The sequence below is a fragment of the Accipiter gentilis genome, chromosome 33 (assembly GCF_929443795.1).
Source record: "Accipiter gentilis chromosome 33, bAccGen1.1, whole genome shotgun sequence".
NCBI classification, from domain to species: domain Eukaryota; kingdom Metazoa; phylum Chordata; class Aves; order Accipitriformes; family Accipitridae; genus Astur; species Astur gentilis.
The window spans coordinates 7667097-7678007 of record NC_064912.1 but is presented as its reverse complement, the minus strand read 5'-3'; the positions used below and the strand labels follow the sequence as shown (position 1 = coordinate 7678007).

The 10911-nt window shown below is 43.9% G+C and overlaps 1 protein-coding gene across 1 annotated transcript; it reads right to left on the bottom strand.

Annotated features, from left to right (window-relative positions):
• Positions 1-87: 87 nt before the first annotated feature.
• Positions 88-7002, bottom strand: NUBP1 (NUBP iron-sulfur cluster assembly factor 1, cytosolic). The gene is made up of 11 exons (XM_049835522.1): positions 6954-7002; positions 6769-6870; positions 6510-6646; positions 6111-6179; positions 5551-5583; positions 4714-4804; positions 3626-3780; positions 2413-2523; positions 2186-2288; positions 1371-1454; positions 88-780 (listed from the first exon to the last, which is right to left on the bottom strand). Exons 1-11 carry the CDS (start codon positions 6985-6987, stop codon positions 728-730), a joined length of 972 nt encoding a protein of 323 aa, XP_049691479.1. The 5' UTR covers positions 6988-7002; the 3' UTR covers positions 88-727.
• Between the last annotated feature and the right edge of the window lie 3909 nt (positions 7003-10911).

The window sequence follows — 10911 nt, the reverse complement described above, 5'->3', positions numbered from 1 at the left end:
TGATTTGTCAATAAAAAGGGGAATTACAACCACAAAGGGCCTCCTAGTTGGTAAAGATACCGAATGTTTATTTTTTGAGTGTTCAGGCTTAGGCTCAAGTAGAAGAAAGAACAAAAGTAATGTATAGCACATTCACAGAGTACTTGTGTGAAGCAGCCAGTTATGTATAAATAGTTAAAATATCTTACTCTGATACCTGTAATAAATATTGTACTTGTACTGTAATTAACTTGCCTAAATTCTAGTAGGTTTTTATTTTAAAGCTGATGCCAATTTTAAAAAACAGAGACATGACTACACTGAATTTCCCTCTAAATACAGATCTTTTCCACTGAAAGGAAAGATATGCACGTGCATAGTACATACATTAGATACAACATCCCCATGTCAGTGAAGTGTATTTTACATTCAGCTTTCTAAATAACATCTTGTATGCACATGTCTTCAAACACCAACTTCATATGCAGTTTGTTAGTACCATGACACCGGAGGCAGGTTGTTCCTTACGCAACACAGACAAAGACTCAGTTTTACAGCTTTCTAGCAAGCTTTGAGACCACTTGTGAACTACAAGAATCTTGAACTATGGAAAAAAAACTAAGGCAAGAATATTTATATTAAGAATTTAATTGCAATATATAAAAAGAATACATTCCTTCTATTAAATCAAGGCATAAGTTACTTTTCTATAATTAAATGTGAACTACATTTTTATTCCATCCATAGATTAGATAATTTTCTCTTCCTGAAAAGGGTGTTGATCACAGTATTCCTGAATTCCTGCAAAGACAGGGAAAAAGTAATATAAATATTTCAGTTGCACATCAGGAGTTAGTTATTGCTGCATCACTCTGCCCCCTATTGGTACAAATTATCACAAGTTGGGCCTTTATCACAGTGAAAATGGCTTTAGGAATTTCCCAGCTTTTTGTATTTTCAAACTGCACATCACTAGCTCTTTAGGTAGTTTTTGTATGGGGTTTTTGTGCAATTACAATTAGAAGTGGAGGCAGTAATTAGCCAGCTGTAGCGTACTCAACTATGGTAAGCACCCCTCCTCCACAGGCCTGCTTGAGAATCTTAGAACTTTTCTGTGAGAGCAAACCCACACTCATCTTTTCTGAAAATTAACGACTGAAGCCAAACATTGAAACCAGTTATTAAATACTGTTTCATTATCACTTTAAAAGCCTGTCCTAACTGATGCCCAGAAGCAAACATAGTGTTTGCATCTGTTACTTTCGTAATTGCTATGCCCATCTGTTTTTACTATTTGTGGCAGAATAACGTAATTCTGTTTAGCACCTTTATGCATTGCCGAAGTGCTCAGAACTGAGAGGATTCATTTGCACAGTGATTTTCAGACTTACTTTGAATGATATTCCTGTAAGACAGTGTAGCTGGAGACTCAGGTGCTTCAGACAAGAAAGACTGGCCTTTGTCACAACTTCTTCCTTGAAGGACAGGGAAAAACATGAAAGCAAAGCAACAGGAAATGATGAACTTTATTTTACCCTTTATCCCGCTACCAGTTATACCCTTCCAAAGAGCCACTTGCATCTATTCCTGTTAAGAAGTCCTTATGTCAGTAATGTAACTAGAACTACAGCTTACAGTTTTACAAAGGAATACTATTGGCAGAAACCTCCAGTCATTATTTGGAAGTACTGACCTGTTCCTTGATGTCATTAAATCAAGTATTAATTGGTAATAGCCAGTGGGCAAGGAACCAGGCCTTCTCACTATCCACAACAGAATTTGGGTGGTGCCAGTAACAGTGAAGTTAAAGCGCTAGTTTTAATGCTTAATGTCTACAAGATACTATTCTTCGTAGTAGTTATGATTTTACTCAGTCTGCACTTCCAGGTGATTTCATCAAAGAGAAAGACATGTTGTACTTTGAATACGATTATACAGCTGAAAAGATGCATAATCTAATCTTGATCAAGACAAAGTTTCAGGCTAAGGAAATTATCCTAGCGCTTTCCTCTTTTCACACCATGCTATGTTGCAGTTTCAGTAACTTTTCATTCAAAAAAATGTTGTATCTAAAAGTGGATATTTATCTAAGAGATAAAATGTTTCATTTTCTAATTTATCAGTGTCCAAGCCAGGGTTTTCCAGTAACAATGTCAGTATAGGAGGAAAAACTTGTTTTAAATGTAGTGCAATACAGTAACTTTACCTATTTGAGGATCTAGAGGCACTTTACCGAGGAGGGAAACATTTAAGTTCTGGCACATCTTCTCTGCACCTCCAGTAGTTGGGGGAAAGATCTGTGATTCGTTCTGGGACAACATGAAAACCAGAGTTAAAACATTGCAATTCTGAGAACAAGGCATTTTTGGAGCAATGTTTTATATATAAACAACATCAAGATAAAAAAATGCTTTAATATACAGATAGCCTTACCTTACACTTTGGACAAATAAAGCCACTCATATTTTCCACAACACCTATGATTGGCAGTTTCACTTTATGGCAGAAGTTGATCTCCTTCCGAACATCCTGAAGTGATACTTCCTACAAGTATTAGGAAACACTGCTATTTTGAGTGGAATGTTTAGATGCTGAAACCCATTAAGTGACATCCTTAGGGCTATTTTAAAGAAAGTTCATAATGAATTATTACTGCTCTCTTCATATTTTGAGGAACATAAACCTGTGTTATGTGCTCTAGCAATAGGACAGGTACAACAGTTCTAGCTACTGAACGTGGTCGTTTTGAAATCTGACTTGATTCAGCTGTATTTATATTTTATCTCCTATATTAATCTCACATCTTTAGTTCTTTAAATGTAACTTTTTTACATTTTCAGTTTACAGAAAGACCCTTGGTATTCTCAATAGGGCAGGCAAGGACAAGAACCACCAGGCTTATGCTTATTGTCTCTTTACAAATTAAATTTGAAATAGCTTATCATCCCCTCAGACTTTTCGCATATATGTCTGACCTCATTCAGTTCTCCTGTTCCCTTCTCCTTCCCTCTCCACCTATCTGATATCGCCCTCACCACTTCACTTCCTTCACTTTTTCTTCTTTCAGCTGTTGTGGAAATCCCATGTGTCTTTTGCTAGTTTGATCTCCTGTTCCTTTTCAAAGCAGGCATTAAAGCCGAAGTTTGAATTTGATGTGTTTTGAGTTTCATCTCTCCAGGGACTGATTTTAGTTTTAAAAATGCACATCACAAAGTTGCCTACTGGAGACAACAGGCTACTTCACATGTCAAACAGTGTCAAACAGTGTGCATCTTATCACTTAAAAACTAAACTTCTTACTGACTTCTGGATATTAAGCCGTTGGCAGGTAAATTACAGATTTACAATGATGCAAACTCTAATCTTGAAGAAGGAACTGAAATACTGTGTTTCCCTTCACCACGCAAATCATGAAAGCTTGCTTGTGAACTGCTCAGTGGTTTTAGTGACCCACTCAGATCCCCTGAGTGTACTCCACTGAGACACCCATTTAACTCATAAACCAGCCAGCTGTAGACACAAAACAATAAAGTCAACTCCCTTAGATTCTGTACCATCATTTCTCTCAAGGTAAATAGAGACTCTAAACCAAGGATTGGCTTTAACTGCCACGATGCTTCTATCAATGGGAATGAAGTTCTCATACCTGAGGGGTAGTGATTATAACAGCACCATCTATGTGTGCTGCACTAAGATACTGCACAATAGATAAGTGTTCATCTGATGTTCCTGGAGGTGTATCTACAATCAGGTAGTCGATTTCACCCCAGTCCACGTCGCGAAGAAATTGTTTGATCAACCCTAAAAGAAAGGATAAGAAAGTGGAAGGGAGAAAAAATATCTCCCTGTGTTTCAAAGTTTAGGGTCTACTTCAGCTTTAATAGTCTAGGCATGCAGACTCTTCTGACTTGTCAACTTAAGTACAGAAATGCTTGTTTTGCCAAGGCTTTAAAAAAAAGTAGTAATAACAAATACAGAGTTGAGCTTCTAACTTCATCAAATGAGTACGTTCAACTAAAGAAAACAGGTGACCATTCAGTCGTTTTTTCACATAGCTTACTATGCTATACTTACGTTATTCATTAATGTCCTGGTTTCAGCTGGGATAGAGTTAATTGTCTTCCCAGTAGCTGGTACAGTGCTATGTTTTGAGTTCAGTATGCAAAGAATGTTGATAACACTGATGTTTTCAGTTGTTGCCCAGTAGTGTTTAGACTAAAGCCAAGGATTTTTCAGCTTCTCATGCCCAGCCAGCGAGAAAGCTGGAGGGGCACAAGAAGTTGGCACAGGACAGAGCCAGGGCAGCTGACCCAAACTGGCCAACGGTGTATTCCATACCATGGGACGTCCCATCTAGTGTATAAACTGGGGGAGTGGTGGCGGGGGATCACCGCTCGGGGACTAACTGGGTGTCGATCAGTGGGTGGTGAGCAATTGCCCTGCGCATCATTTGTACATTCCAATCCTTTTATTACTGCTGTTGTCATTTTATTAGTGTTATCATTATCATTATTAGTTTCTTCTTTTCTGTTCTATTAAACCGTTCTTATCTCAACCCACGAGTTCTACTTCTTTTCCGGATTTTCTCCCCCATCCCACTGGGTGGGTGAGGAGTGAGTGAGCGGCTGCATGGTGCTTAGTTGGTGGCTGGGGTTAAACCACGACAATTAAACAAGCTCATGATATTAAATCTTCCAAGTACCTAAATTATTGTTGAAAACGTTTGATACGTACCATTTTTTTTTGGTCCCCTCCAGATGACAGCATCATCAGGACTACTAAGCAAGAACCCCACTGACATTACACCTAGGTTTTCTTCAACGTACTGAAAGAGAAATGCAGAAACTCAGTAGAGCATACAGAACAGTAAAGAAAGAGTAGAGAAACCAACTCTAAACCGAGATTTTATAGAAAAAGCAGTTGGGAGGCAGGGGGCGGAGACATTAAGAAAATAAAGGCAGACAACCTTATGCATCTCTTTGATAAAAGGCCATTAAAACCTACAGGTTTTGTGCAACGCTCACCAACTACACTGACAGACTGAAAAAAATCCAGTTGTAGTAAGATTTACAGTGGTTTATGAAATCACTGGAGAGAAAGCCAAAAACAACTTTCCCTCTCAGCATCAAGCTGTCTCTTTTAACAGCATACACAAGCAAAAACTTTCCCTGCATTTTCTAAAAATTAATGAGGGTTTTTTTGGGGGTGTAAGACACTTTTTGTCTGTCATTGAAAGGTGACATACTATACAGCTGTGTGATAACCAAAAACAATGAAATGAAGTAACTTATGCTTATTACCTATAGTCTACTAGGAAAATCAGTAAACAAGAGACACTTAAAATAATAAGGTTATTTTAGAAATATTGTATTATTGTGATTAACAAAATAAATTTAATACTATGATCTATATAGCCTGTATCCAGATTCTACATAATCTAGATATTTATGTCATTAAAAAAGAATTAATAGAAGCACCCTCTGCTCTTCACTCACTCGTTTTTCACCTTAGAAGACAGCGCCCAACCCAAACCAACCCAGCGAACTTTCTGAAATGGCTGCACCAACTTACCACTGGAGACCATCCCGATCCACTCTGATGAACCTGAAAATTGAAGTGACACATAAAATTACATTAGAAATAAGTACAGACATTCATGTGTTATGTAATGTAAGTAAAAACTGGGTAAATAGATCTCCTGCCTATAGGTACAATACTGCTTTACTGGAGCAGCTGAGTTAAAAACTGCAGAAGGGCCAGATCTCCATTAGTGAGTAATAACTGTTCAACCTTTTTGCAAGAAATGTACCCATGACTTTATATATTCATATAAAATATTCTAGCGCTGATAAAGAGCATCATGCTAACATTACTTAAGTAGTCATGAACATGTGGCCGATATGCAGTAAAAGTTAAGTTTGCAGAACTGCTCATCCTGAAATCAGACAACTCTTTTTACAAACTAAATTATGCTGAACTTCTCCATCTCACCTTCTTTGTTTCCCTACCCACTGCCACACACATTTCCCAATAAGCAGTCCTTTTACAAGCTTTAAATCTACAAACCCCTAAAAAGTTAATGAAAAATTGAGCAGAAGTCCCTTAAACAACATGTTTGAGCATTCACGTACCTGTTCTCCTTCTAGACCCATCATTTTAGGGATTGATGGCCCACAGATATCTATGTCCAGCAGAGCAACCTGGAAGACAAACCAACCAACCAACCCACCCCACGGGAAACAAGCTCACGCAGGGCTGTCTCCAAAGTCTAAATCACGCAACGAAAACACGCTAAGGCCCTTAGTACACGAACCAAGTTCAAACCCTTAAACGAGAAGGGGAACACGATCAGTGCGGCCGTGCCCCCGCTTGGTTATTCCCGGTGTGCCGCCGGGCAGGCGCCCGGGGGCACTGCCCGCAGGTGCTGGCCCCTGCCAGCTCCTCCCGCCCGCGGCTCCGACACCCTCCGCCTCCGGGCTTCAAACCGAAGCGCCCGCCCGGCCCGGCCCGGCCCGGCCCGCGCAGCCCACCTGCTTGGCCTCGTCCGCCGCCAGCCCGTGAGCCAGGAGGGCGCTGAAGGTGCTCTTCCCCACGCCGCCCTTCCCGGAGAGCACCAGGATCGTGTGCTTCACGGCGCGCAGCCGCTCCCGCAGCTCCGCCGCCTCCGCTGCGGGCAACACGGCCGCCGTCACCCCGGGCCTGGCCCCGCCCCCCTCCGCACGCCCCGCCCCCCTCCGCACGCCCCGCCCCGCGGCCCCTCAGCGCCCGCCGCCTCAGGGCCTCCCTCACCCGGGTCCGGGGCCGCGCCGCCGGCCGCGCAGAGCCTCTGGTTGGGGCATCCCTGGCAGGCGGCGGCCCTGCCCGCCTGGGCGCTGCTGGTCCCTGGGCAGTCTGCAACGGACGAGAAGAGCTGGAGCGCGAGTGCCGGCGGCGGCCGGCCCGCCCGCCCCGCACGGCCGCGCCGCGCCCCTCACCGTCCGGCCGCGGCCCGCCCGCCGCCTCAGCCATGGCGCCCGCCGCCGCGTCACCCTCCGCCCGGCGAGAGAGAGGCGGGGCTTAGGGAAGGGAGCCGCGTGCCGCGCGCGCGCAGGCGCCGGCGGCGCCGGCCGCCGCCAGGGGGCGCTCGTGGGCGGCGGCGCGGGAAGCAGAGGCGCCGCCCCCGCGCGCGCGGGTGCGGCGGCAGCGGGTGGGTGTGTCCCTCCCCGGCGGGAAGGCGGCTCCGCTCCGCCGCCGCCGCCCGCGGCTCGCCCTCAGCCGGGCAGCGCTCCTGCGAGCCGGCGGCACCGGCCTCGCGGAGGGCTGGCACGTCAGGCGGCCGAGAGAGCAGCGGCGACCGCCGGCGGACGAGCTCAGGGAGCGGCCTCACCGACGGCAGCGCGTCTTTAAAGCCACGCCGGCGTTTCTCCGCGGGAGCCGCTCTGGACGGAGGCGCTCGGCCGGCGGCGGTGCGGCGGAGCCGCGGCGGTGCCGAAACCCGGGCGTTCGCGGAGGCGCCCGCGCAGCCAGCCCAGCAGCTACGCCGGGCGGGCGGCCGCTGGGAGGAGACGTACTCCCGGAGCCGGGTCGGCTTAGTTGGGAGCACGGTGCTGCTCAGCCGGCAAGGAAGGTACTGCGGGTGAATACGCTTCGCTTCTGTGCTGCGGCAGTTTTATGGCTAGGGGTGCGTGTATCGTTTCAGTAAAACCGCGCCGCTGCTGCATTTCATGGCAATTTGGAATATATTCCAATTTCTGTACCTCACTGGTAGGCAGTTTCTGTTAATTTAACGGGTACATTCGTTTGGAAGATTATTCTACCTTAACTTGGCCAATCAACTTTTGAGCAACCAGACAGCCACTGTATTTGGTATACTAAAATTAATGAAATGCATTAGTAACAAATTAATTTTCCAAACAAAAGAAGCGTGCACCAGCTTGTCATGTAGTCTGGACCTTATTACCGGCCACCTTACCCCAGTCACTGCTCCCTTTCTGTCTCTCCCATGGCTGCCTGAGCACAGCCTTGTCCTCCCTTTCACTGGTAACATCACAGCCTGGGAACTGAATTACAGATTGCGAACATCGGTGATGACTCCTCGTACTGCTCATCGGCCCAGCACAAACTGCAGCGCACCTGACTAAAAGCTGTGTGTGCAGACTGCATCACCTGAAGACCGACTGAGAATCCCCAACAGGGGATACCTTACCCACATTCAGCAAAAGACAATTCCTGCCTCAAAATGCTTCCAATCTACGTAGAAATGAGCACTAAATCACGGAACCATATTTAGTGTTATGGGGAGGAAAATGGTTTTCCAAGATCTTTGACAATCTTTTCACCTTCCCTTCATTTTCCCATTACCTATGTATAAAGGTCTCACAGTACTGTTACGATTAAAACGGTGCAGAGTCCCAACCATTGTAGATGCAGCAACAGCCATCTCAATGGCTGTTACATGAGTAAAGCTTTGCTGTTCAGAATTAGCCATTAAATAGTGTAACCACTTTGCTTTGGAAAAATGCACACAATATATTCACACCCTTTAAAGAAGTTTTCAGTTTTTCTCCTGGAGATGCACGTAACGGGTGCGAGCCTCAAAACAACAGTCCCTCTTGTCTTGGTTACTTCCCGTGAGACAGACTGAATTACTCCAGAGGCAGGGCCCATGAATTCCAGTTTAAAAAACACTGATGGAGACTCAAGCTTGAGAGAAAGGCAGGTTGGGGCAGTGGTTTTGGAGGAACTGTGAGTGAACCAGCATGTTGCCTGCTCGCGAAGCCTCCTGCTATTGCTTTGGTTGAGAGTGCTCTAAAAAGGGTATTTTTCTGATTGAACACAGTCGGGAGTCTCAGGTATTCCCATTTCTAACTGATTAGTCCGAAAACTTGATTGTTTTAACATACAAATGTTTAAGTTACTATTGAAGGCAGTCTCATCTTGGAAACACAATATATAGAAAAGAGTATCTGGTAATATTTGAAAAGGTAACAGCACATCCTGGTGTTAAATCTGTCTTTTTATGAGAAAAATACTGCAAAGTTATCTTTTTATGAACACTCTCCACTTCAACAACTGCAAGGCTTTTAGAAAGAACACGCAGGGGCAGGGGGAACCACAAAAACTTCTGAATAACTGTCTACCTCCAAAACAATACTTAGAAAAAAAAAAAGTTAAAATACATTTAATTACGGTGTTTGAGGAGTTTGGCCTCTGTTTTTCAGTCATTAACAAATATGCTATTTCCATTTCAAGTATATTTACCTCAGGTAATAGCTCATCACTACTTGATACTTGTACAACTTCTGTACTTATTGCTCTGTAATTATCTTCTGTGGGAAACTAATGAAAAAAATGTTACGTGGAAGTAGATCCAAATGTTTAAGCAAATTCAAATGTCTGGAGTGGAAGGAACTGGCCAGTAAGACATATCTGAGAAATTTATACTGTACCTTTTGTATGAAAAATGTGGCTCTGCTTTAGACCACAGGTCAGTACATAAGTACAGCACTTTAGGTCTGTGCTTCCTTTCGAACATATGGATTAGATTCACTGATGTCAGCAGGGCTTTCCACGTTTCAAACTGAGGTACGTGTTCAAATATTTTTCTTTTGGGGCCAACAGATCATTTCCTGTTCCTGAGGTTATATAGAACATTCCTCACAAAAAGCACTGAAAAGGAAAAGTAAATCTCTTCCTCAGCACCCCTCTTCCCCTGAGCCAGCAAGGGCTCTTCGTACAGGGGTATCTGGGCAAAAAATGGGCTTTATAGTGTTTATAGTGTTTGAGTCAGGCTGAACTCAGGGGTGAACTCTGCCAGCACTCTTACAATTTCTCATGCTCAGGATTAGCTTTACCCTCCTGAACAGCTGCTGAGAATTAGTTCCATCAATCATTGCAAGAGGAAAGTTTTTTGTGTGTGTGAGCATTTGCAGTATTGATCTTACCCTGTTTATACATACCAGGCTGGTGCCTGTCCACCGAGCGTAGCTCCAATGCCCATACCTCACGGCCCTACAGATAGCACTTACATTTGTATATATTCTAAACATCATGAGAAGATAAATTTAACTTACAATGACCATTTATTTAAAATTACCTCTACTTTTTTTAGCTGGGGGGTAATGTCATGCTAGCTTTCTGAGACAAGGTATGCTGTAATGTAATGCATATATATACATACATATATTTTATTTCCCCAGGTTGAAAAAAAGGTTAACAAGCTGTTTCATAGTTATGTATCTGGAGAAGAAGAAACGATTGCAATTGTCTTGCATTCAACCTAGAAGAAATCTGTGCTGATTTAAGGACTCAGGATAGTGAAATACAGTGCTTAATTACAAATAATTATTTATGTTCAAAGCTCTTGGCACAGCAAATGGGTTGCAATGCAATTTTAGAGCACTAAATTTCAGCAGCAGTTTTTTTGCCAGACAGGCCAGAAGGCTGAAAGGAAATATAAGAAAAGTTAGTTATCTGAGAAGTTACTCAATGTTTTAAACTGGAGAAAAATCAACATCATCAGAAGGTCTCTCCCATCTTTTACACTTTTTATGGAAGATGAATACAGTTGAGGGGACGAGCAAGGCCCAAGATAGTTATACATTATTTTTGTCCATTTGGACCAAACCCTCTGCAGAGATCACTAGGCAATCCTAAGAGATGACTTCCAGAGTCTGTGTTTCGGTTCAGAAGGCTTGTCTCCACTGCTGCGTTTCTCTGCAGTCACTAACTGACGTATGCGAACCACTCTGAAGCAAAACATGTCGTTTCGCTCAAGGTAAGCGCACTGAAGGTAAACCTATAGACCTGTCCAGCGTCAGCCTTTGGCCAATCCCTCTGCACTGTAACCAGATAGTCTCGCACCTTGCCTAGACCTCTGGGTCCCAACATGGACGGTGCTGCTCTGCAGGGGAAAGCACCGCCTCTCTGTGGGGAAAACGACGTGCCTAGGCC

Excerpts from the sequence above, each read along its gene's own strand:
- NUBP1 (XM_049835522.1), bottom strand. The coding sequence starts at position 6,987 with ATGGCTGAGGCGGCGGGCGGGCCGCGGCCGGACG. Across the intron at positions 6,180-6,509 it reads CGGCGGACGAGGCCAAGCAG|GTTGCTCTGCTGGACATAGA; the intron begins GTGGGCTGCGCG and ends TTTGTCTTCCAG. Across the intron at positions 1,455-2,185 it reads GCCTCTAGATCCTCAAATAG|GAAGAAGTTGTGACAAAGGC; the intron begins GTAAAGTTACTG and ends CTGTCCTTCAAG.